This window comes from Panicum virgatum, chromosome 3K, assembly GCF_016808335.1.
Source record: "Panicum virgatum strain AP13 chromosome 3K, P.virgatum_v5, whole genome shotgun sequence".
NCBI classification, from domain to species: domain Eukaryota; kingdom Viridiplantae; phylum Streptophyta; class Magnoliopsida; order Poales; family Poaceae; genus Panicum; species Panicum virgatum.
Window position 1 is genome coordinate 60,970,709 of NC_053138.1, and position 26,618 is coordinate 60,997,326.

The 26,618-nt window shown below is 43.3% G+C and overlaps 2 protein-coding genes across 3 annotated transcripts; one reads left to right on the top strand and one right to left on the bottom strand.

The window, feature by feature from the left end:
- Positions 1-9,319: 9,319 nt before the first annotated feature.
- Positions 9,320-15,519, top strand: LOC120700058 (serine/threonine-protein kinase Nek2). Of its 2 annotated transcripts, XM_039984215.1 has the most exons (16): positions 9,320-9,900; positions 10,646-10,779; positions 10,862-10,928; positions 11,167-11,232; positions 11,335-11,381; positions 11,458-11,503; positions 11,597-11,677; positions 11,780-11,822; positions 11,915-11,964; positions 12,043-12,124; positions 12,210-12,259; positions 12,731-12,804; positions 12,898-12,949; positions 13,054-13,509; positions 13,889-14,483; positions 15,038-15,519. In XM_039984215.1, exons 2-15 carry the CDS (start codon positions 10,694-10,696, stop codon positions 14,468-14,470), a joined length of 1,782 nt encoding a protein of 593 aa, XP_039840149.1. In that variant the 5' UTR covers positions 9,320-9,900; positions 10,646-10,693; the 3' UTR covers positions 14,471-14,483; positions 15,038-15,519. The 2 variants fall into 2 exon arrangements, with proteins under 2 accessions (XP_039840149.1, XP_039840148.1); XM_039984214.1 differs by lacking the exon at positions 15,038-15,519 and having other exon boundaries at positions 13,889-14,952.
- A 134-nt stretch (positions 15,520-15,653) lies between these two features.
- On the bottom strand, positions 15,654-23,474 carry LOC120700057 (protein ROOT HAIR DEFECTIVE 3 homolog 1-like). Its single transcript, XM_039984213.1, has 22 exons — positions 23,140-23,474; positions 22,051-22,117; positions 21,696-21,798; positions 21,017-21,087; positions 20,841-20,904; positions 20,674-20,739; positions 20,496-20,543; positions 20,347-20,409; positions 20,211-20,267; positions 19,948-20,106; positions 19,464-19,532; positions 19,295-19,386; positions 18,826-18,904; positions 18,417-18,582; positions 17,996-18,120; positions 17,617-17,879; positions 17,433-17,529; positions 17,183-17,341; positions 16,991-17,095; positions 16,781-16,875; positions 16,607-16,703; positions 15,654-16,096 (listed from the first exon to the last, which is right to left on the bottom strand). Exons 1-22 carry the CDS (start codon positions 23,435-23,437, stop codon positions 15,740-15,742), a joined length of 2,700 nt encoding a protein of 899 aa, XP_039840147.1. The 5' UTR covers positions 23,438-23,474; the 3' UTR covers positions 15,654-15,739.
- Positions 23,475-26,618: the final 3,144 nt, after the last annotated feature.

Here is a 26,618-nt window from a genome sequence, read left to right on the forward strand (position 1 = left end):
TCAAAACTTAAAAGGTAGATCATTCTTACCATTTTATTTAGTTAGTCTTAAAAAGATTAAAGAAAAAGGTGGTATATTAGCTCTTCTGCATGAAGTTAGTTTCAAAAAAAAAATCGCTACACTACTACAGAATAGGTCTTTGTTCCAGGCCATTTGTCCCGGCAGCCTTTGGGCCCGGGACAATAGGTGGCTTTTGTCCCGAGTCCAACGGCTAGCCGGGCCAGCGGGGGGGGGGGGGGGGACAGGGGCCTTTTGTCCCGGTTGGAGACACCAACCGGGACAAAAGGCCTTTTGTCCCGGTTGGAGACTCCAACCGGGACAAAAGGCCTTTTGTCCCGGTTGGTGTCTCCAACCGGGACAAAAGGCCCGCGTACCCTTTTGTCCCGGTTGGAACCACCAACCGGGACAAAAGGCCTTGGCCCCCTTATCCCCTTCCCTCTCCCCCCGTCCGAGCCATTCAGCTCACTTGTTTCTTGCTGTTCTCGGCTCTGGAGAGAGGAGTTCTTGCTCATTTCTTCACCACATTTGTGAAGATCTTTGATTCCCCGTCCATTCATCGGCGCTAAAGGTTTGGGGCTTGTTTTTCTCTTCTTACTTGGCTTGTATAGCTCATTTCATGCTTTAGAAATAGAGAAAATGTGTAGCTAGCTCATTTCTTAGACATTTAGCTAGATTGCATATGTAGGTGTGATTTTCTTTTAGATTTAGATGAGTACGTGGATAGTAGAAATTTTTAGAATGAGTGTAGACACTTCATGTGATGTACTTGTATACATGACCATATTGTGGATAGTTGATTTTTGTATTCATGAATGAATTAATGAAATGAGTATATTAGAAATTTTTGTATTATGAATGGATTATTTTGACACTCTAGTGATGTATTTATTCAGGCTCACATTGAAACCATCTAGAAGCTAAAAAAATCTTTATTTCGAAACAAGTATACGTCGTTAATCTCCATCCAACGGTGATGGCACTACCTTTCGGGAATACACGATGCGCTATAAGCACATCGCGAATCGGTTGGTCGCATCACCAGCACTTCCGATTGATAAGAAGACAGCATTTGACGCAGTCAGCATGGTCGTTGTTGTACTTAGAGCATATCCTCGGACCAGTATTTCTACACAACATGTTCCCATTCGAAAGGTTCATGGGGGTACTCAAGAAATGTGTTCGTAATAGAGCTCGTCCAGAAGGAAGCATTGCCAGTGCCTACGGAATAGAGGAAGTCATTGACTTTTGTGTTGACTTTATTGATGACCTTAAACCGATTGGAGTCCCTGAATCGCGATATGAGGAGAGACTAACTGGAAAGGGTACATTAGGAAAGAAATCTTATGTCTGCACAGATAATTTCTCATTCAAGAAAGCGCATTATACGGTTCTTCAACAATCATCCTTGGTTGACCCATATATCGAGGAACACAAGAAAATTCTGCTCTCCAATTTCCCGGAAAAGTCTGAGGCATGGATTACACGTGAGCACATGAACTATTTCTGCAGCTGGTTGCGGAAGCATCTAATGCATAACATGGATATAAGTGAACAACTGTTCTTATTGGCTAGGGGACCATCTTGGAATATCTTAACATACCAAGGGTACGAGATAAATGGAAACACATTTTATACGATAGCCCAAGATAAAAAGAGTATCAACCAAAACAGCGGTGTTCGTATGGATGCCTCGGACAATAATGGAAAAAAAGACACATATTACGGCTACATTGAAGAGATATGGGAGCTGGATTATGGTCCCAATTTCAAGGTGCCTTTATTTCGTTGCCAATGGGTTAAGCTATCTGGAGGAGGGGTAACAAAAGATGAGTATGGGATGACAATAGTTGATCTCAACAATCTTGGGTATAGAGACGAGCCATTTGTCCTAGCCCAGGATGTCGCTCAGGTTTGCTACATTAAGGACATGTCCAGCAAGCCAAAGAAGGGGATAAACAAGCAAAAGGATGAGCCTAAGCGACACATAGTTCTAGCAGGAAAGAGAAACATCGTTAGAGTGGAGGACAAGACAGACTTGTCAGAAGAATATAATAATTTTGTTGCCATTCCACCTTTCGAAGTAAATGCCGATCCATGCATCCTGCTAGCCAATGATGATGCTCCATACTTGCGCCGTGATCATAATCAAGGGACATTTGTGAAGAGAAAGTCTGTTACCGCTAATCCTTCATGTACTTGAATCATTTTATATTATTGTATAAAAACATAATCGCAATTCGAATACTTTTATCATATATGTACTGTACAATTATATTTTATGTGTTATATATATTATTTTATATATTTTTCACTTAATTACCACACTTAATTATAATTTTCATTCAATAATGGATTACTCAACTAATTTTATTTATTTCATGAAATTACATTCACATTAACACACTATACTCTCTCACTAACCCACACAATCTCACTAACACAAACTATCTCTCAAACTCACACACTACTCATTAATATCATGAAATTACTTAATTTTATCTAAAATTCACTTTTTAAACGTTAATATCGTGATAGAATCCACTTTCTGTCGAAAAGTAACAGTTTGAAAAAATTTGTTCACCTAATATATTTTTGCATGGTCAAAATAACAAATATGATTTCAAAAAAGTTAGATATTTCATTGACCCAATCACTTGAATGAAAATTAATTATTTTTGTTGCGTGTATCAAGTTTATATAGAGATAAGAAATTTTGTTCCATAATTTTTGGAATCATAATTTTATTATCTGAATTAACAAATGAAAGCCAATTTTAAAAGAGAAGTAAAAAGAAACAAAAACAAACATAAGATTAGGCGGGAACGAGGGAAAACGGGCCCCTTTTGTCCCGGGTGGTAGATCCACCCGGGAGTAAAGGTGGGCCGCGGGCTGGGAATTTTCCCGGCCTGCCTAAAAACACCTTTTGTCCCGAATGAAGCCACCACCCGGGACAAAAGGCCCTTTTGTCCCGGGTCGTTGATTCACTCGGGACAAAAGGAGGGGGCCTTTTGTCCCGGGTGAATCCACGACCCGGGACAAAAGGGCCTTTTGTCCCGGGTGGTGGCTTCACCCGGGACAAAAGGCCCCCCATATATTTCCTTCCTCCTTCGCCCTTCCCCCTAACACTTGGTTTCTCATCTGCGCCTGGTGCCGCCACCGTCCCCTGCTCTCCCCACCGCGCGAGCCCAACGTCCCCGAGCACCGCCGCCATCGACGTCGCCGCCCAACGTCCCCGAGTGCCGTTGTCCCTGCGACCGCCGCCGCCGTCGACGTCCGCCATCCCGGCCCGGACCCCGCCGCGCGAGCCCAACGTCCCCGAGCGCCGCCGACCTCACGCCGCCGCCCAGAGCCCCGCGTCCTCTGGCTCGCCCCGCCGTCGCCTGTGGGCGCCCTCGCCGTACGGGCGCCACGCGCCGCCCTGGCCCTGCCACTGCAGCGCCCAGCCGGCGCCGCCCTAACCCTTATGTGTTTTATTTGTTTAAATTTGTTTAGAAATTAGTTTAAATATGGATTATTTGTTTAAATTTGAAAATATGGATTATTTGTTTAGAAATTATGTTGTAAAATATAGATTATTTGTTAATTTGTTTAATTTTGTTGACAAATAGGGTGTTAATTACTTTTGAAATTATATTATTTAGAGTTCATGTTATTTAGAGTGAAATCATAATTTGTTGTGTAAATAAAGGTATATTTACAAATTTTTAAATGTATGAATGTATGTATGTATGTGTAAAGTGAGTTTAAATTTCTTTTAAATATTTCATGTATATTTCTTGAATTACTTAGTGAAAAAACCTACTAGAATATTTCATATATAGATGATTTCAAGTTTATTTCTTGAATTACTTAGAGAATATTACTCGACCTCGTCCATCGATCGGTACTTAGTGAAAAAACCATCTAGAATATTTCACACTCGATACTTAGTGAAATTATAGATAGAATATTTCGTGTATATTTTTTGAATTACTTAGAGAATATTTCTTGACCTCATCCATCGATCGGTACTTAGTGAAATTATCGATAGAATATTTCTTTTATATTTCTTGAATTACTTAGAGAATATTTCTCGACCTCATCCATCGATCGGTACTTAGTGAAAAAACCGTCTAGAATATTTCATATATAGAATATTTCAAGTTTATTTCTTGAATTACTTAGAGAATATTACTCGACCTTGTCCATCGATCAGTACTTAGTCAAATGCTCGCAAATATGTGGATTATTTAGAGAATTTTTTAAGGGTTTTATTTGTATTCATATTTTAGTTACGATGGACCCGCGACACACAGACGCGGAAGACGAACAGTTCCTGTTGAATATGATTGGCGAAGGTCAAGGAGATGTCCCTGAACAAGCTGATGATGGCAGCAATACCGACATATATTTGAATATGTCCGGTGATGGAATTGAGCCACCATCTATTCAGGATGACGCTGCTGCTGAACAAAGTGCTAATGTACATATCACAACTATACTTATTTGTAGTGACAATCATATTTTCATCTGAATCTATATGAATACTATGAATGTTTTTTTATAGCCGTCTGGATCATCGTCGCAGCAAAAAAAGACGAAGCGATGCCCAACAAAAAAACTGGAAGGACGGTTCATTATAACGGAAGTTGGTCCAGATGGCGAACCGATCGCTCCAGAAGCTGCCGCCAAAAAATTCATAAGACAATCCGGATGTATTGTCAGGGACCACATCCCGATCAGATTCAGGCTCTGGAAAGCTTCCAATCCAAGCGAGGAACGGGATGGGGTACCCGAAAGAGAAAAAGAATGGTGCTGGCGGGAGCTTAACAAAAACTTCACGGTTCCAGCTGAATTCGAAGAGATATGCAAGCGCTGGACCCTGAGTAAGATGGCCGAACAGCTGCAATCATTCAAGAAAATTTTGACAAAGAAATATATCAAGACCGGGACCACACCCGTATTTACCGGCGAGCTCGAAAAGCTCAGGGGTCACTGGGATGCATTTGTGGAATACAAGTCTTCAGAGCTTGGGCTTCAGAAGGTGCAGAAGGCCAAAGACAACGCCTCGAAGAAAGTGTACCATCACACTCTAGGCCAAGGAGGCTACAAGCTTGCAATACCCAAATGGGAGAAGATGAAGCGGGATCTGCTTGACAGAGGCATCCAACCTGCGACCATGAACTAGCCTGAAAGGTCAAGGACATGGTTTTATGGTCACGGGGGAAACTTGGACCCATTGACTGGTGACTGCATCTATGGGCCAAACATCCAGCGAGCAGTCCAGAGACTACAGGAGGCCATACAAGCAGCGGCTGAGGGAACATTCCACCCGGATAGAGAGAGGGACGAGCTGACTTACGCCCTTGGGAATCCAGAGCATCCGGGTCGCACAAGAGGCAAAGGCGTGGTTCCGTGGAAGTATGGGTTCAGGGATTACATTGAATCATATAGAAGCCGGCAAAGAAGAAAGAATGATGAGCGGGAGCACTTGCGAAGGCTAGAGGAACGACTCATGTCACACGATCAAAGACTGGAGGAAGAGGTTCAACGCCAAGTGGCCATAGCAATGAGCCAGCAACAACAAGTGCAAACGGTGCCTCCAGAGCCTAATGTCGCAGCCGATCACCTGTCTCAACGGAAAAACAGCTGCGCTTCCACAGACTTCACCGTCGCCGAGCCAACAGGGATCCAGGCCGCAGTTGAAGCGTCGGCCCCGCAGCGATTTCCAGTGGATGAGATCACCCAGCGGACACCTTGTGACCTGCAGACTGCCGTTAAGAACTTAATGTTCACTGTTGCGTACGGTACCGCCATGCCAACCCAACCAGGCGACGTGTACCACGGGCAGCAAATTCCGCCTAGATACACAAGAGTTGGCGTGGAGCAGATGTGTCAGGGTTGGGAGACGCTCGAGCTTGATATTCCTGAAAGCGATGGGGAGAGGACACTAGCAGAAGGCATTCATGGCTACATCCTATGGGATAAGCGCTACATTGTCCTAAAGTCGGATGATCAAACACCAAGACCGGCATCTCAGCATGCCTCTCCAAGACCGGCATCTCCGCAAAACTCCCCAAGGGCAGCACTGTCTCGGCAAGGTTCACCGGCACATTCTCCATCACCATCATCTCATGCGCCGATGAACACTCAAGCGTCACCGTCGCCTCCATGATCACCCCCTCTGCCGCCGGCAAAGAAGCAGAAACGGCCGCCGGCAAAGAAGGTAGCTGCACCGGCTAAGGAGGCTCTAAAGAAGAAGGAAAAGGAGAAGAAAACCAAGGAGGCTCCTATTAAACCCTAGGACATGAGCCTTGAAGAATGCGATCGGATAACTCAAGAAAGAGTTAAAGAGCACTTCAAGTCGAAGCCGAAGCCGGAGCCCGAGAAAGTGATAAATCCGATAGATTTGAATTTTTTTTAAGGGAATGTGCGAAGCAAATAAGAGAAAATTCATTCCGAGATACCCCCTTCAGACTACGAACGCACAATTATCAAAACTACTGAGAAAAAGAAGAGACAATCAAAGTCGTCGTCGTCCGACGTTCCACAGCTCGGAGCCCAAAAGAAACAATCAATAGAGCCTCTCGTAGTGGGACAGACGACGCAAGAACAAGACTTTGTTACATTTTTGAAAGAATCAAACCTGACGGCGGCTCAGATTGCAGGGGGAGAAGATATTCCAAAGGCCGATGTGGTCGTCAAATGGACGTTTGAGATCGGCAAAACTCTTGTACCCCCGAAGTAGTGTCTGTGCTTACAACGCAAATGTATAAGCTGCACCAGCACTACATGCGTGCGATGGCCGATTGCATCTTCATGCAGGGCGCAAAGATTAAAGATGACGATTTCTTACGGGGGGAGGCCATTATATGGATAAACTGGGAAGAAATTTACCAACTATTCCATCAGGAGGCCCTCAACATCTCTATGGTCGGGTTGTGGGTTCTGTAAGTATTTTACTCTCCTTACGTATTGTTTTGCATGATCTCAACATACTGATCTCTTGATTTATCCGGTGTAAATATATATGTGTGTGTATGTGTTAAATTTCTATTTATGAGTATGTATGTATGTATTAAATTTCCAAAAGGCGAATTCTACTATGTAATTAAGAACGAATATACCTATGTAATTAAGTACGAATATACCTATGCAAATATGATGGAGTATGTATGTATTATATATATAAACACTGCAATAATATATATGTGTATATATATATTTATATAATATTGGTCCTAGACATTTTCATATGTAAAGGAATTCACATGTATAGATATGTGTATACACATATATATATATAAGTGAATTAATTTATATATGAAAACTATATAAGACAAATATTATATAAGTAACTATATATATATTAGTGGAGATCATACACACTGAATTCCAATACATAAGTTTAATTGAAATGCAAAAGTATAATTGAAATTTAAAAAAATTGAGAAAATGAAAACATGAAAAAAAAAGGACATTTTGTGCCGGTTGGTAACACCAATCGGGACAAAAGGGTGCGCCAGCCATGTGGGCGCTGGCAGCACCTTTTGTCCCGGTTGGTGTTACCAACCGGGACAAAAGGGCACCCCTTTTTGTCCCGGACTGGCGTTCTCGGTTGGGAAACCGGGACAACAGGGGTTTCCCAACCGGAACAAATCAACGTTTTTTTAGTAGTGCTAGCTAGTACGATAGATGGAGTAATAAGCTAGTGCTTCGCTAACTTTGTGCATTACAGCTCGGTGCGAGCGAAAGCGTTTTTTTTTTAACCTGCGCTTTCGTATGAAGATGACGCATCAAGCGCTGGAGGTTAGCATGTTCCTGGTTAAACACCGGGTCATTTTCCAGGACGATATCTTTTCAGGGCAATTTTCCAGGGCGACAGCGACTTAACCATCCTTCCCTGTAAACTACAGGTCATCAGTTACCCAGAAAATAACCGGTGGAGAAACTACAAATATTCAGTTTTTTTAAAGGAGAAACTACACATTTTTCGCCGCTAGAAACAAGCATGAATAATGCGATCGAGCTGCTTTTTTTTTGAAAAAAAAACAGCGGCATGCATCAGGTTGCGTGTCAAAAAGGAAGAACGGGATACTGTGCGTGCAGCTTGATTTGCATTTGCCATTGCCACTGATCTGATCCTCTCTATCTTGTGCTCTTTCTATATATTTTTAAGTGGAAAGTCATGTCACAAGGTGCCAAAGAAAGGCTAGCTAGCTGCAGCCAGTGACTGGCCCTTTTTGTGTGTGCATGCATTAATTTTTTTCCCTTCAGATGCATGTACACAGTGTAGACCACTATAATATGGTGCAATTGTGATTGGTGGATGCATGCCATGTTTTAAAATAAGTCAACTTGGGGGTTTGGTGATTGCACGGGAAAATCAGATTGGGCTTTCCTATATCATTGAGCACTGCCCTATGAACCCTAGCTACTAGCTTAGTATAAAAAATAGAGGTTAGGATTTTTTTTTGAGGGATCGGTTAGGATTTTGGCTTATCATGCATTTAAATAATATATACATGTTAATTTTATATGCAGTAAACTCAGTGGTAGTGGAACTGGCAGAATGGGGTCTATGCTGCCTTTTGTTTGGTGATTTCAAACTACAGAGATATACATAAGAGTGACAACATGCTGTCATTAATTAGCAGGAAGCCTTTGGCTAAAGCTCCATTTTTAAAGTGGGCTTTCTATTATTTTCTACAAAAAAAGATTAACTAGTGTATAATCCCTCTTATCTCTAATACAAGTTTATTAATTAAGACATCGATATGGTCTCTGATAAACATGTATGAGTCTGAAGAGAGGGGGTTATATATTGAAAGTCCTTTTTTATATGAATTTGGTAACATAAGGTCTCTGTTGCCCAGCTGCGTAGTATTTTTAGATATTATATTAAGGTTAAAACTTAAAATAAATGTTTAACCAACAATGATCCTAACTGTATCAACAATGATCCTAACTGTACTTATGTTTGCTACTAGTATCACAATCGCACTAGGTGGTAAGAAAAATCCTGTTAGGATGCTAATGAACTTTTCATATTTCAAACAAGTAGTGATTGGTCGGCTAACTTTCACTTTGCCATCTCTAGCAGTAGCATCTAATACTAGGGCTGCTGCTCTGAAGTACATACTCATATGATTAGCAATACAATCATGCTTCCTTGTAGAGAGCACAATATCTCGTTAGTATATTCACACACTAATGACCTTTTTGTTCTCACATTAAGCAGATGCCAATACAAAGAAAAAAAGGGAAAAAAGGACCAATTTGACCACACCATGTAGGGCCCACACGACTCCCTCCTCCCTTCTTGACGCCGCGGCTCCGCTCCTGCTCCGCCTCCGGCCCCTGCCTTGAGCATCAGCCCCCTCCGCGCGCCGGTCTCCCGCTCACCACCGCGCGCGCCACCGGCCGCATCCACGCACCCCGCGAGCTCCCGACGACCCACCTGCTGCTCGCCTACTGCTCCCTCTGCCAGCCTCACTTCCCTGCCAAAGAGGGCCTCAGTCAGAGCCATCACGGCATCGCCTCTCGCCTCTCCCTCCCTCTCTAGCCCTCTCTCTCTCTCTCTCTCTCTCTCTCTCTCTCTCTCTCTCTCTCTCTCTCTCTCTCTCTCTCTCTCTCTCTCTCCTCGGGAGGCTTCTCCATCCTCTTCTTCGCCAATCTCCCCCATTGCCTTTGGGCTATATAGGGCGGGAATGGATTGGAGAGGGAGCTCCCGGCGAGTTTGAACCCATCAAAAACCTCATCCCTCTCATCTCCCCCACGCGCTTCCCGCCGACGCCGACGTCGCCGTATAGGATCAAATGCGGCGAGATCTGTGCGCGTGACACCGTCGGCCGCTGGAGCCTGCTCCCTCCGAGTTTCGGAACAGGGAGCGCCTGGTTCAAGATCTCTTTGGTGGTTAAGGTGAGTTCTTGCTTGTGGACTGGAGCTCGCGGTTCAGGTTTCAGAGCTTGGCTAGGACTTTGCTTTTCTTTTGAATTTTTTTTGCTCCTCGATCAGTTGGAATAGTTGGATATCTGCTTTACTTCCGTGCAATGTTGCCCAAGCGGTTCCAGTGTGTTGTTGGAGTTGGTGATTCTACTCCTGGACCCCCCAAAAAAGATTGGATTTTTGGTTGCTTGGATTCGGAGATTACATTTCACTCTCCCTGAATATTTTTAATGCGTTGTTGGAGCTGGCATTTCGGATTCAATCAGTCGATTGTTAGCATCTTTCGATTTAAGTTGGTATGTGCCGAGGCCGATTCTCTCCCCTTCCCTTCAATCACGATGCGCTCCTGAGGCCGACATTTCGGCTCACAACCCATTCTTTTTCTACCCCTTTTATTTTCAGAAACAGTTTTTGGGGTTGTCGGCAAGTTTTGTCACCGAGCGCTTTCGCGTCCGTAATTTCAGGCAACTTGTCCTTTCTTGCATTTTCTTTCATGTGGCCTCACGTTTTCGAACCCACTCCTTTCCCATTTTATTCTCCCTCAGAATAGTTTTAACTGAAATTGTACTGGAATCAAGGTTGAATGAAAGGTGTTGCTTATGTCCTCTAGAGTATATCTTGAGCTAGGCAGTGTTGACATTGGACTTATGGGGAGTACTTGAATGCATTTGTTAGTTCACCTCCACCAATTCTCAACAAACTGTTTATTCTTCTCTAGGACTGTAGGACATAAGCTTACTTTGAGTGAGCTGCAGACTACCAAAGGATGGATCAGTATGAGGTATTGGAGCAGATTGGAAAAGGAGCATTTGGTTCTGCACTGTTGGTGAGGCACAAGTTGGAGAAGAAGAAGTGAGCCTGACTTGCTCTTTTTTTTCATATATGGCTAAGCTGTTTTTGTTCAGTATTTTACTGTGCAAAGTGTATCTTGCAGGTATGTGCTCAAGAAGATACGACTTGCGCGACAAACGGACCGAACTCGCAGGTCTGCCCATCAGGAGGTTAGATTATTCTACTTAATCCATGCGACCTCTTGATCATTTGGTTTATAGGCAGGATTTCAAGGAATGGGATGCCTTTTTTTCACCACTTGAATTTTGATGCTATTCTCCTTGGTACAGAATAATTGTTTGTTGCTGGATAAATTACCGTGTTCATGCCTTCATCATGATGATGTCATGTTTATTTTGGCAAGCCATGAACTGATCTGATATGAGTTGTGTGGAAATGTTCTTGCAGATGCAGCTTATTGCGACAGTCAGGAATCCATTTATCGTGGAGTACAAAGATTCATGGGTGGAAAAGGTAGGCAGAGGGTCCAAACAAAGTTATTAAATGGTAACATATTGCAGGTTTGGTGAAAATCTTTTGTTGTGATGCATCTCATTCATTTTTTCTTCATTTCAGGGTTGCTACGTTTGCATTGTTATAGGTTACTGTGAGGGAGGAGACATGTACGTATGCCTTGGGAGGTTAAATATCTTTTCAAATAGTTTGTTCACAAAGCTAACACAATCTTTATTGGTCCAGGGCTGATGCTATCAAAAGAGCCAATGGTAACCATTTTTCTGAGGAGGTGCAATTCTTGACCTTGCTTTTATTTTTGATATTTTGTGGTGGTTCTGCTGCAACCAGAAAATTGACCCTCAACTGCCTGATCATTTTCCAGAAAATCTGCAAGTGGCTTGTGCAGCTTCTCATGGCTCTTGATTATTTGCATGCAAATCACATTCTTCATCGTGATGTGAAGGTCAGTAGCAGTGCTTAATTCACATTATGTAATGATACCTTTTTTTTATGATTTTCTAAGGTGGGCGAGTAACACGAACTCAAACTTCTCAATTTTTTTCAGTGCTCCAATATATTTATTGCCAGAGATCAAAGCATACGCCTTGGTAAGTGACTTAATCTCATGAAAAGTACAATACTTTATGTGTGAGTTTAGCAATGTTGGCAATGATTCACTTCTAAATCTATATAAATGCAGGCGACTTCGGGCTTGCAAAAATATTGACTTCTGATGACCTTGCCTCTTCTGTAAGTTTACTTGAAACTTTTTTAGTGTTCTTCCATGTATTTGATGGTGTTGCTTACTACTGTGTTGCTCCTACAAAGGTGGTAGGAACACCAAGTTATATGTGCCCAGAACTTCTTGCTGATATACCATATGGTACCAAATCCGATATATGGTCCCTAGGTGTGTATCACTTCAGTGTCACAAATCATGTTTCTACATCTAGATAGCAAACTTGCGATTTAATGTTCAAATTGATTTTTTGCAGGATGTTGCATATATGAAATGACTGCTCTCAGGCCTGCATTTAAAGCTTTTGTAAGTCCTTGGCTCATTTTTTTTGAGAGATATCTATATAATTAGTTTATATGGTTAAGCTAAAAGCTTCATACTTTTTAATAGGTTAAAAAACGTTAAATCGAGATTAAATGCTAAACGGAGGCCTAACATCGATGTTTAACCTACATTTAATCTACATTTAACCTACGTTTAACCTTCCTAGGTGCTAGTCAATAGGCTAGCGCCTAGTGTTTTCTTGAACATTTATTAATGAACACTCCATATGCTTATGAGGCTAGATGATTATCTGCCCTGTTTCGGATGTGTATGTCATTTACACTGGTAAATTAGGAGTTCTTACAAACATATTGATATACACCCGCTGCATTGCTTATATGATGAAACCTTGTCAGTTAAATATTTGTGAGTTCAAATAATTGGATTACTATTTCTGTCCTGATAATCATGCAATTCTGAAATTTATGATCTCATTTCATACTTTCTTGACAGGACATGCAAGCTCTGATTAACAAGATCACAAAGTCAATAGTATCACCATTGCCCACAAGATATTCTGGTGCCTTGTAAGTTTGTCATTGAATTATATTCTATTTTATTTATGTGTCCATTGTCTTACCTAAAGGGAGCATGTTTCTGAAAAATTTTACTTCATGCAGTAGGGGACTTATCAAGAGCATGCTACGGAAAAGTCCAGAGCACAGACCAAGTGTAATTCTTTAGTGCCTTCTTTTTTCATTTTACGGATATATTATCTATGCTGATGTGAATGTGTTTACCCTAATAGAAGGATTTTGTGTAACTTGCCAATACAGGCTGCAGAACTCCTAAAGCATCCTCATCTTCAGCCTTATGTGCTTCAAGTCCAGTTGAAATCTAGTCCTTCTCGCAACATGTCTCCAATCTACCAATCTCTGACAGACAAAGTTAAGAAGATGACATTTCCTAGCGATATAACTGATTCTGTGCGAAGGAGGGTGGCAAGAAGAAACTCGTTGGGAAATGAGAGGACTGTAACATTCTGCAAACCATCTCCTGAGCGGAATTCTGTTAGCTCTACTCGGAGCATCAAAGAATATACAACTACTCAGAGTGTCAAGGAGTTCTCCATAGACAGCAGTCAAGTTGATGATGAGGTTACCAGTAAAGCCATCATAACAAAGACATCAGGCATTCTAAGGACTCCCAAGAGTACTCCAGCCAAGACATTGACAACTAGGAATCGATTAGATCCTCCAAAAACATCTTATACCAGAACAAACCACAATGAGGTACTTTCACAAATAATGCTTGTTCAATGTTCTTTGTGCCTTTCTTAATGCTGACAAACATGTGCTCTTTATTTGTTTAAAATCTGCATTGAGTCTCGGTTACAAGATGCACATGTTCTGATGTTTGTAGTTTGTACTGCATTGATCTCAATCTTAACAATCTTATCTTTTAGTTGAACTTTGGTGGTCCTCATACTTAGATATGTATCACAGGTTCATCAATCATCATTATGCATTTGTTTTACCTATTATAAATTATGCTAGTGTTTGGCTTCAGCATGATTTTGCATTTTCATGACCCTGCTACCTGTTTTATTCGTATGTATGTTGAAATGAGCGTATATCTGGTACTCATTGAACATTATTTCCCCCTGTACAGCTGTCCTCAAGAACACCTCTAAACAAAAGCGCCCGTACAGCTCGAAGAGCATCCCTCCCGCTGCCAACATATGGAACGCCTAGCAGCCGCACCATAAGCATCCTGGACCGGCTAAACTCCCCAGATGTGTCCGTCAATGCACCTCGAATCGACAGGATCGCAGAATTCCCTCTGGCTTCATCAGAGGACCCCTTGGCCCCCATCAACAAGCTCTCTCCAGCTCCCGGTCACGGCTTGGGCTCCACGCCTCCCTCTATCAACCGGTCGATCACCAAGGACAAGTACACGGTCCAGGTGCTGCACACCGGTGATGGGGACAACGGGAGCGACTCGTCCGGCCGCAACGCTACTGCCGCGTCAAGCAGAGGATCCAACGACTCGAGGCTGCAGCGGTTCGACACCTCGTCGTACCAGCAGCGCGCGGAGGCCCTGGAGGGGCTGCTGGAGTTCAGCGCTCAGCTGCTGCAGCAGGAGCGGTACGAGGAGCTGGGCATCCTGCTGAAGCCGTTCGGCCCCGAGAAGGCGTCCCCCAGGGAGACCGCCATCTGGCTCACCAAGAGCTTCAAGGAGACGACGTCATAGCCTCTTTCCTTCGGTATGAACATATAGTTGCCAGTTTTGTAATGCGCAATGTAGCTCAGGTAGTTTAAGCTATGTTAGGATCCAAGCTTAGCTGCTGGAAGGCAACACCAGCTCAGTGTTGCCCTAACTTAAGTCCCCACCCTCTAGCCAGTTCCCAGCTCGCATTGTAGGTAAGCTCAGCAGTCAGTAGTAGTTGCAGAACCGCATGCTGACCCCAGGACCTGGCAAAGATCCTGAACCTTGTTGTAACCAAATCATGTGTAACTCGGCAATCATGTAGCACTAAATTGGAGGGCTGGAGATCCAGTTGGCAGTAGGTCGGTTGGGTCTCCATCTTGAACAAAGGCTGAAGAATCCTATGCTGGGATCCCCTGATGGCCTGGCCTGATCCCAGCCTCCTCTGAATAAACTAATTCCAACTGTAAGAGAGGTCCATGTCGCTCTGGATTTCTGACCAATCCTACACGACAATTTTCACATAACATGTACCTAGCCTTGTGTATGGTGTACCCTAGGCGTGCAGCTGGTTTTTTATTTAAAAGCCTTATTGTGTGTGATCTCTCGCAGTCGGGCACAGCTAGCCACAACCATACGAGACGGCAGCGGCCATGTGAGGAGGCTGCGGCAGGGCGCAGGGGGGACACGTTGGGGTTGTACACGCCGGCCGAATCTCTCCATGTGCCCCGTCTCTCGTACGCGAGACATTGTGGTGGCTTATCCCCCGTGCTAGACGGGGAGAAAACAACGGGTCTCGGGAGGCTGGGAGCACGGGGCATGTCTTGGCCCCTTGCAGGCGTCGCAGAGGCAACGCCATGTAGAGAACAGTGCCCTCCCTGGCTCCCTGTCCTCTGCATCGCGTCGAGTGTTTCGAAGTGCCGTTCCTAGTGATAATAACTGTTTTTTCCCCCTCTCGAGGGCCTAGAAGTAAAAAAAATTTACTGACAACTATCATAAGGTCTTTTTTACTTCCTACCAAGTAGTACATTGAAAACATTTGAGTAGGCTCTCTATGCTTCTATTATACATGCTTAGGAATGGTGTCAGGTAGTAACTGTCCATCTACATACAGGTCATCCCTCCTTGCAAAAGGAATTGCAAGGGGAAAGCGGCTACATTATTTCTCTCCTGTCTCTGAAACTTACTGAAGAATGATGTTTGCTATGATTGATCATGACTATATGCATAGAAATGGGGGGCAGCAAAAGGCCCATATAACCTTCTAATTTCACAGTATATCTACCACAATCAAACCCCATCATGGTTGATGGATTACACTATGGAGTCAGCGCTGTTGGACTCGTTCTCGTTCTCGTGCCCTGCTACCACCGGCCTTGGCTTCTGGTCCTCGGCGACGTGCCTAGGAGACGACACCGTGGAGGACGACGATGAGGATGGCGACGGTGAGCCTACCTTGCGTGGGCTCGACGGCATGTGCAGCCTCCGCAGCTCGCTCATGGGTCTTCTCGGGCTCAGGAGCAGCGGCGGTGGCTGCATCTGCGGCTGTGGGGGCTCGGCGGCCTGAGGCTGAGGGTGCTGGTGCTCCGCTTGCTGCTCGGCTGCCACTTTGTTCACCAGGTTCTGTATCGTCGGCAGGAGCTTTGTCGACACAGAGATGATCCCAGGAACCTGCACACGATAACATCAGCTCAACTTGTCAGGATGGACAGAACTGTGGCAGCTGAAGGACTAGCATAACATTCGTGTTTCATTAAGAATGAAGCAACGGCGGTAAAGTTTGTCAGGCATGTCAGTATCGAAGGTATCGCAAGGCAGTTACTACAGAGTCCAGTCTTCCTGGTGTGTTTGATTTCCTACAATCAAAAGAGGACCAGCCTCCCAACAGGTCACAAAATCTAACATTTGCTGGTTAGAGAAGGAGCATCTGGCATGGCATGAGGGAGTGACCAGATGCAAACAGTAGTATTGTTTTTTGTTTGGAAGTAGTTTAAGAGGGAGACAAGGTTTCGGGTCTTTTAGCATGTAATGGCACCATTTGATGCCGCCATTATGATGCAAGATGTATAATACTGAGAAGTTCTTGAGCTCCGGTGCAAATTATTTCAGAATTTAACAACTGCATTGACAATAAACTGCAATGGTTAAATCTCAACATTATATTAAGTGTTCAGATCATACCACCCCATTTTGGAATTCTCTGTTGACATCTAGCTGCACCGCCAGTGCTTTAACTATCAAGTAACCCACAAATAGCAAGAAAAGATAAATAGGATTCCTGCAGACAATAAGAATAGCAGTGTCATGTGGTTGTTCAGAATGTAAAGAACCACAGAGCATAGTGCTACCAAGTACCTTAGAAGCGTCATGATCTCATTGAAACCAAGAACAGCCATGGCAACAATTGCCCAAGGAGGAGGCAGTCTGCTATTACCGCGCCTGTGAGCTTGCTGGAGTGAAAGACAAAAGGCATAGACAAATATAAAAAAAATAGAAGTAGAGAATATTTTCGCTGCAAGGGAAAAGTACACATGTACAATAAAATCAAAGCTCTGTTATATGCACCTGGGTGGATACTGCTTGTGTAATGGTGAACTCAGTTTCTGCTTTAAACTGCTTCCACAGTGACTTGCACTGAGAAGGAGTAATAATTGTCTGCTTTGGGGGAATCTATTTCCAAAGTTCATAAAGTTGTGTTATGTACACAGAAACACTTCCACTGTTTGCTGATGGAAGATCAGACCAACACAAAATTACCTCTTCCCAAGTAGTAGAAGCAAGTGGATCAGCAGAAGCAGCACTTGCAATCTTTGATACAACAGAGCCTTCCAGAAGTGTTGAAGTGAGGATGCTTTCTATGCTATCCGGTTCATCATCCCAACGAATGCCCACCATTACAGACAATAGTTTGAGAGCCTGCAAAGTAAGCGTAAGTACTTACAAATAGAAAACAAAAATATAAGAGCTGACGATTTATTTTCATGTTGGAAGTGTATGGTTTTCATACCGCAGATCGAGCATCCTTTGCTATTGCACGGACATCTTCCTTTCCTGTCCAGACCCTTGGAATGGAATCCTTGTCATGGCTAAAAACTGTTGTGAACCTGGCAACAACAGGAAACAGTGTCAAGTTTTTTTCCTCACAAAGTTTTAGAAAGCGATTGATATGAAGAACAGAGAATTTTGTTAACCTCTCCTTCATATGGATCATTACTTTACTGGCTTCATCTTTAGCTTTACTTTCCACAATACTCCGTGCATAATCCCTTAATTTTGATACCATTGCTTCTGCTGGTGCATATTCCATTTCAAACCCACAGAGAGTTTTCAGAAACTCTGGTAGGATGGCTTCTGTCTCGCGTTTGTAAACGTTTCTTATTGATGCCCAGGTTGTTTGGTCTGCGGCATCGAAAAGAGACTCCACAGGTTCAGCAAGTGCTTTTCTTAATTTCTCCTGCAAGTACAAATAACTCAGTAACCAAATAATTTTAGATATGCAAATAAATCCAGAAGAAAATATGTATTGATAAGCTAGTAAATTAAACTCTCGCTCAGCTTGCCCTACTTAACCTTAGCTTGGGCTGTCAATTCTGATAGCTTGCTTTCACGAACTGAAAGTGCATGATCTTCAATATCACGCCGAACTTTCTCTAGTATTTTGGTGCAGTCCCAGTTTGCCTGCTTGATTACAGCATCTAGAATACAAGTGCTTGTCAGTTTGATGCATCAATTTCATACAAGGTGGGTTGTAGTACCAATTAAAAGGATTGGTGAGCCAAAAGAAACAGAAGAATATGATGCACATCGAATATAGAAAATTTCTTTTTTTAAGGACATTAGGCTACTTTGGTTAAAGTTTTAATGGCCGCTACATCCTTCAGTTGTCATATAGACACAATGCTTTTGGAATATATTACCATTTTGAGTGTTTTTATAAAGGGTAAACTTACTATTTATTGAACATAAATTACCACGAGTGTATCAAGTTTACCTGCACAGCCTTGTTCAAATTCTTTGAGAGAGCATTCTGTGTTGTCTCGAACCGAGGCAGCAAAACTTTTTCCACTCTCCAAAGATGAAATAAGACCAGTTTTAAATTTTTCTAGAGCCTTCATGCGCAGATGAGTCAACATTTTCTGGAATGCAGGTTGGACAAGCTGCAACGAATTTTGGATCAAATTAGAGGGAGTAAATGACACTAAGAAATAAATTACACAAACCAAATGGTACTTATGCGTGAGAAAGATTTTCAGTATGTGCTCTCTAATACTAGATTACTTCTGAAAGGATCACAGGAGCTGCAAAACATGATATTTACTAATATTTGTTTTTTAAGAAAAGCAGAAGATATACTAATCTTGAGTGAGAAGAAAAATATTAAATGTACAGGAAGGCCTTACATTCACTATTCTGGACTCCAAATGTTGTCGTTTTCCTTTCCTAACGGCTTCATCAAAATAGACAGCTTCTTTATCATACCTAAAAAATATGATTCACACACCATTCAGTTTTATTCATGAACAGAAGTTTCCTTTCATAGCTAAATATTGGATTCTGTAGGGCGGCACCAAAAACAGAACAGTAAATTAACCAACTTCTGGCTTCAATGCAAGTACTTCAGTTGAGCAAATAAACATGTCAGTATTTCAAAATGCGAATTTAAGAGAACATATAGACAAAGTAGTACTAATATGGTACCCAGTGCATGCTTTCTCTTTTTGTTAAATATATTTGAGCAGGAGAATTGAAAGTTTACAAAATTGAATTATCCAGCAGATGAAAAGAAAAATACAACAGGCGTATGCATGATAGACTGTAAAGTTGCAAGAAATGGGAATCATGTTGAACAAACCATCAGGTTGGGCTTACTCTTGCAAGTGAACGTCCACAATATAGCCAAGTTTTTTCCCAAAACCAGGTACTGGACCAGATTGGACAGCACTCTCCAAATCTAGCCATTCCTGAAATGATAAAAATACATTAGTGAAACCCAAAACCAGTACAAAAGTCGCATGATCTTTAAGTGGCAAGATCTTACTGTGTCAGAGGTTATGCAGCCAAACTTCTCGTTTGCAATTTCATCACACCGAACTGTAGCAACCATTACCTTGTGTGGTAAAGAAAATTGAAGTAAATCATCGATAAACAGGTTTGCGTATTTTATTTAAATAAAATTTAATATTATTTAGGCAGAAATGATCAGATTTTATTCGTAGATAACTATTTTAACTGGTCAAAATTGAGAAATTTCATGTGAGTTATTGATTTTGTATCGCACTCATGATAATTATTGATATTATAATTAACGTCTCTTTTTTTCTTGAAATAATTAAACAATTATGAGAAGAATTGCATCAATAATGTTGGCATTATATAGGTGGGGATACGCTGCCAGTGCTGTTCCATCTGTTTGCCAGAAAATTCTATGACTGGTGCAAAAATATTTTCGGAGGACCCCTTCAAAGTGAATCGGTTATAGTAATCTAGCATGGGTCTTAGTGCATGGCAGGAAAGAGAGGTACCTTGTGAGCAGGAAGATCAAGATCCTTGTTCTCTAGGATAACTTTCCAAATCTGTTGTGAACTAAACAAAAAACCTGAAGCAGGAACTACTCCTCTTCTATCACCTGCAAGACCTCCTGGTGCAATTGAATTTGAAAATCTCTGCCTAAGTTGTTGAACCTGGTCAAGGTAAAAGTAAGGTTCTTGAAAGTAATTGCTTAGAAACATGCTTCTGTACTTTCCATACATAACTCAGTACGAGTTTCAACTTATCTTTGACGTACCTGCTCTCTAAACTGTTCCTCTTTTTCTTCAAAACTTGACAGTGCAGTAACTTCCACCTTCATATTGACAAATGGGTGTTCTAGTAAAATCATGATTTTCTTTTTCAATATTGTACAACTAAATTATATAACTTACGTTGAAAAATTCACCAATAGGGGTGTCTTTGTGTGCCTCTGGCTTCGGAACTGAGTTCCATATCTGATCAAATCTGTGACAATATTAGAACTAAAGGAACCCAACTAACTAGTAAACAAAAATGAAAGGAAAAGAAAGGATGCCAGCACCTTTTGAATATCCTCCCTTAGAACTGGCTCTAGATGTTCAAGTGGAGTCTACATGAAAACAATGATGTGTCTGAGATTCTCTGAAGTGAATGGAACAAAGATTATACTCTGAATAAATTTCTGAATTTTTTTTGGATGGATTCATTCAAGAACACAAGATAACAAAGGAGAGGCAAACCCTGGTTTTATCACGTATAACAAATAGTAGTGTTGTCTTCCGCGGACTGAACAAACGCATCATGACCTACAAACTCAGATGTCCAAATGTTACAAATACATCAGGTAATCATGACTCTGTGTGTATAAGGGGAGCCCTGAAAGAACAAAGATGTTAAACCTTCGTACCTGAAATACTGTCTTTAGAAGTGGTTTATTGGCAGCTTGCTCGCGGCCAATATCATGGCACCACCTATGGACAACACATAGTGATAACAGAAAGTCAGTAGTAAGTGCGAGAACTAAAGCTGCAATGAATATGTCCATAAGGGGAAGTCAAGAATAATGTTGTTAGGGCGACTCACATGTTAATTAGAACTATATCTGAAATTGCAAGAGCAAATAACGCACTTTGCTTTTCAAATGCAGTGTCATCCTAGATGAGACAAAAGGAGACATATGAGAAAATAAAGTTTAGCAAATAACCTCCTAAAAGGAAACATGCATAAAAGCCTCTCCCGCACGCCATTCTCAACTTGAACTCAGCACTCATGTAAGGGCACCCTTTTAAAACAGTAGTAAAGAGCATCATTCTCTTTACATTTCTTACTTTAATACAAAAAGTTCCAAGTGGCAATGCCATGTCATGATACATCACGACAGGAGGAAAGAAAGTATTAATGCTGACTGAGCCTGAATCTTGTAATATAGAATCTTTCCACAGTTTCCCTCAAATAAAAAAGAAATCTTTGCAATTAGGACCATCTGATGACTGTTATGTACATTAGAAAAAAAATACAAAGTAAAATATACTATATTAGCATCAAAGTACAGATCATTTCTTAAACCAGCATGGTTTAAACTAATTCCAAGATTTCTAGGCTGGGCACTAAAAGGATCAAAGAACAAAAAAATTATTTAACATTAATTGCTATGCAAAACCAACTTAACAACCAACAGCATTCTACTGTTGCACACACTACTACTTGAATGTTTTGCTAAATGATACTGAACATGGTAATTGATTGACCTATGCAGTCTTACCTCTCCTCTCTCTCTTCCATCAGTACCCTCCAGATCCAACACAACAGTACAAGGCTCAACACCAACACAGCGTGCTATCCAGATGCCTTTAGTAGTCTGGCTCCTAATAACAAAAATAGAACAATAGTTTTTCTATTCAACATAAATTAAAAATAGCAGATACAATTTAGAGACGTGTTTTCATGATAAGGGAAGTTGATAATAATGGGTATGCAAAATGCCTACCAAAGGAAGACCACTAGTTATGAAGTTATTCATTTTAGCTTTCAAAAACAAATGAAATTATTCATTCGTGAATAAATAACATAAATATATGATGTGCAAATCATGTGAGGGAGAATGCAACAGTTTATACCTTCCCCTGAATGCATCCATCTCCCTAAAGTTGGTTCCAAATAGTTGGTTCAACAAGGTGCTCTTTCCTGCTCAAAATAAATAAACATATCCTTACCACTAAACACAGATACATTACTTGCTCTAATAGGTACTAAAGGCATATAGGATCCTTTTTGTGTGAAGGAGCAGAGAGCCCAGACATCTGCTAAAGGTAAGGCTCTCAGTCTCATCCAAAAAACTGTATTGAGAACAACATTTCAGTTTGATATAAAAAAAGACAAATAAAGGTTTTCATGCTGTCTAAGTTGAAACATAACAGCTCAGAGTGTGGAGTTAGATACATGGGGAAAACACTGCCCTATGTTTTTTTTGAGATAAATAACATATTCATGACAGCGAATTGACAGCTTCAACCAGCAGCGTCATGCCCTGGCACAGACGCACAGTACTTTGAAGTTCAAGCATGTGTCCAATTAATTTTTCAAGTCACCCACAGTTAGGAAACTAACAATGGCTCTATCTGAAGTCACCCCACGTCGATGACCCAGAATAAGAGACGACTCTAAAGTTCCACTATAGCTTACTGAAGTAACAATACAGAAAACTACACTATGCATTAGAGTAGTGGTACCAGCACAATAGAGCAAAGCGATCGGCGATGTCCACAAATGCGTACAGGTTTAAGCTAGGTTTCAAATGGACGAAACATCAGCTAGTTTACCTACGTCCTTGAGGATGCATTAACTCATTTTCCACTACCGGATTAGTATCGGTATAGCACTTGGGAGAAATTAATGACTTGTAAAAGCAGAGTACAGACGAGGCAGAGTTCTTAATTGCACGGTTTGACCAGAGATCAACTCAATCGCCCGTTGGTTAGGAACAACAGACAATAGAGCACCACTGATTCACACGACACCATCGCGCGCAAGTGATGCCTAACGCGCGCCAAGCCCACTCGTACCCGCATGATCACCAACATTTCGTCGAACAGGTGGCCAGCGCGCGCGCACGAGCCCGCCCGCCGATCGAGCTCGGGATCGGCGGACCAACCAACCGATCGATCGATCGCCGAGCGCGGACGATGGGAATGGGAGGCGGTGCGTACCGCTGCTCTGTGGCCCCATGATGGAGACGACGGCGTAGGAGAGCCCGCATCCGGCGACGCCCGCGGCCGCCATGAACCGCTCCGCCCCCTCGGCCGCGAACTCGCCCTCGCCGTCGATGAGCTGCACCGCCACCCCGCCCACCGCGTCTCTCTCCTCCATCTCCTCCGATCCCGTCGTGGGGGGTCGCGCGCGCGCGCCTAGGGCTCGTGTGGGAAATGGAATGGATGCGGACGGGACGCGACGGTCGATCGCGCCGCGCTTCACTTGTCCGGCCGCTCGGCTTTCGCGGAGCACCATGCGCGCAGCGGAAGAGGCCCCTGGATTTGACGCATATGCCCCCGGCCCCTAACCGCCGAACCGCGTCTTTCAATTCTTTTTCCGCTTTTGCCCCGGATAAGAACCTCCTATTGCCTCGTAAAAAAGAAAAAAAAACTACTACTATTATTTTCTGATTAATGATTATAATATAATTATTACACGTCTTCTATGGGTAGTAGCTAGGGGTACGTATTAGGGTGTGTTTAGTTGGGAACAAGTTTGGATTTTGGTAATATAACACATTTCGTTGTTACATGACAAATAATATTCAATTATAAACTAATTAGATTTAAAAGATTCATCTCATACTAATCAGTTAGACTGTATAATTAGTTATTTTTTCAACTACATTTAACGCTCCATGCATGTGTCCAAAGATTCGATGTGACGGATACTGTGCAAACTTTTTCAGAAACTAAACAGGACCTAAAGAATCCGTCTTCAAGATAGGAAACCATAAATTGCAAACTTTTGTTTACAAAAAATAATCGGTACTGTGCAATTATTCTTTTTCAACCGTGCAGAGATTTGTATTAGCAAAGCATTGTTTGCTCTCTCTTTTCGCTTAAGGTCGCACCATTGCTTCTCCTTTGACCAATCCGAGGCATTGTTGGCTGGTTTTGCACCATTTCACCATCAGACATATAGGCGAGCAAAGATGCGTTGATGTAAAGTGGAACAATAATGGTGTAAACTTGGAAGAAATGGTGGAGTGAGGTTGAAAAAAAAAGTTAATTAGACGTCAACGTGAGCGCTAGCACTTATATAATTGTTGCTTGTCAGTGGCCAACGGTCCTCAGACGATTGCTTTTGTCACTAGATAGCTTTCTTATTTTTTAATTAAGGAAAAACCCTGAATTTTGAACATTCACAAGTGAATGGCTAGGATCACAAAGGAACACATCTAGTCACAAAACTAGAAGTTTACACGAGTCCTTAGACTCCAAACCTCACCAAACGAGGAATACAAAACACAAGAAAGGGATAAATAAGAAAGAAAACATTAAAGATTATAAGCTTTGAACTTCTTCTACGTCTTTCCTTTAACCTTGCTTTGATCCTCATGCAGCAACAAAATTCTCACATCAAGTGTCTTCTTAGAAACTCTTCGTTTAAGGATCGTTAATGATCACCTTTCGACCACCTGTGATCTAGAAACTGCACTGAGTCGATCTCTACCACTCAAAAATATCAGTCGCGCCATTGCTCCAAGCTGACCAAGGTGTCGCCGTTAAGGACTCCATGAAGACGCCTCAAGAGGAGAGCAACATCATCAAGATGCCGCCGCCGCCGCCCGAACAATTGCGTTGGTTCTATGGTTTTCACTTGAATCTGTCCCGTAGGTTGAGGTTCGCACTGTAACACCTTCAACAAGCACGGTAGCACCTTCAACAAGGAAAACGATGCCCATGACACCTTCAACAAGGAAAACATACACACTAAGAATCAATTTAACAACCTTTGCAGCCCTACCAGTGTGCCCATAGGGCGCCCAGCAGATCCCAGACGGGATGGCGGCAATTGGAGGTGTGCTCGTCGGCGAAGCACAGTCGAGGATTCGTCAGGCCGTTCACGAGTGCCGCACCGCCGGACGCCGCCACCCAGCCCCGGAGCGCCGCGCCGCCGGCCGCCGGTTATCGGACCCACCACGGGGAGTCTGCCCAAGAGAAGGCCTCAGAAAAGCATGGCCCGTCACAATTGCCATAGTGCTCGGGCCGGCACAGCACGATAGAGCATGCCGTGCCTGGGCCATCACCTCGGCCTGTAGTGCCAGCATAGGCACGGCCCGACTAAGGGCTTGACCGATGACGGCACAGTACCAAGCCTACTAACTTCCCATCATCCCATATAAAACTCAACATTCTCTTTCTAAACCCTAATTTTTACTCAACCACCTATTAGGGGTGCGGCTATTTTACGGTCAACCGTACGGAGGAGCTCCGTGCGGTCGATTTTCCGACCGTTAGTTTTTTTTCTTTTTTAGTAAGTTTTTTGTCATTTTCTGATTTCAAGAAATTTTTTCAAGAAAAAATTTTGAGAAAAAAAAGACAGAAAATTTTGACGAGAAAAATTTTAGAGAGAAAAAATTGAGAAAAAAATTTAAGATGGAAAATCAAAGAAAAAAAATTGGAGAGCAGAAATTTTTTTGAAAAAAATTAGGAAACAGGAACCTTCAAGAGAAAAAAATTTTGCAGTAGAAAAAAATTGCAAAAAAATTTTGCGACAAAAAAAAACTAAAACCTGGGGAGCTCCGCCGCCGCTGGCCCGCCCCGCCACCTCCTCGCCGCCGGAGCCGCCGCGCCGCGCCTCCCCGCCGCATCCAGGGAGGCGGATCCGGCATTGGCGGCGCCGGAGGAGCCCGCGGCGGCGCCGGAGCGCGGATCCAGCGGCGCGGGGACGGGGAAAGCTTGCCGTCACCGGATCGGCGGCACTTGGCCCCGTCCGAGCTCGCTCCAGCGCTCGCCTGCTTCCGCTTGAGGCTCCAGTTCGGGGCGGCGCCGCTCCTTCCCTCGTCCGAGTCCTCGTGCTTCACCTCGCGGTCGCCGGCGCTGGCCACGGCGGAATTGGCGGTGGAGGGGACCGGGGAGGCGGAGGTGGACGCGGCGGGGCCGGATCCGGCCGTGGAGCCCTCGCCGGAGTCGTCGCCTGCGTCGCCGCGGTCGGGGGAGCGGAGGAGGAAGTCGTTGACGGAGAAATCAGCCGGCAGGTCAAAGTCGAGCCCGTCGTCGCCGGCGAATCCGCCGAGCGGGAGGTCGCCACCGGCAAGGGGGAGGTCCGGGTCGAAGTGGTGCGCTGGGTAATGGCGGAGGTCGAACGGGGAGGGGTCGAGGAGCGCCGGCTCCGCCATGGCTGGTGCCGCGCCCCGAGGAACAGGACGGGGGGAGAGGTGGGGGTGGGGTTCCCTCTATGGTTTTGGCATCATCGAGGTGGAGGGAGGCACGGGAGGAAGGAGCGGACAATTTTGGAATGGAAGTCACGAGAGAGAGTGGAGTGGGGAAAAAAGAAGAGGAAGGGCGCGCGTGGACATCGACCGTGAGTTGTGAAACTCACGGTCAACTGCATATTCAGCATCTCGGTCAACCGCATATTCAGCATCGCGCCTATGGGTGTGGCTATTATACGGTCGACCGTAGGGAGGAGCTCCGTGAGGTCGATTTTC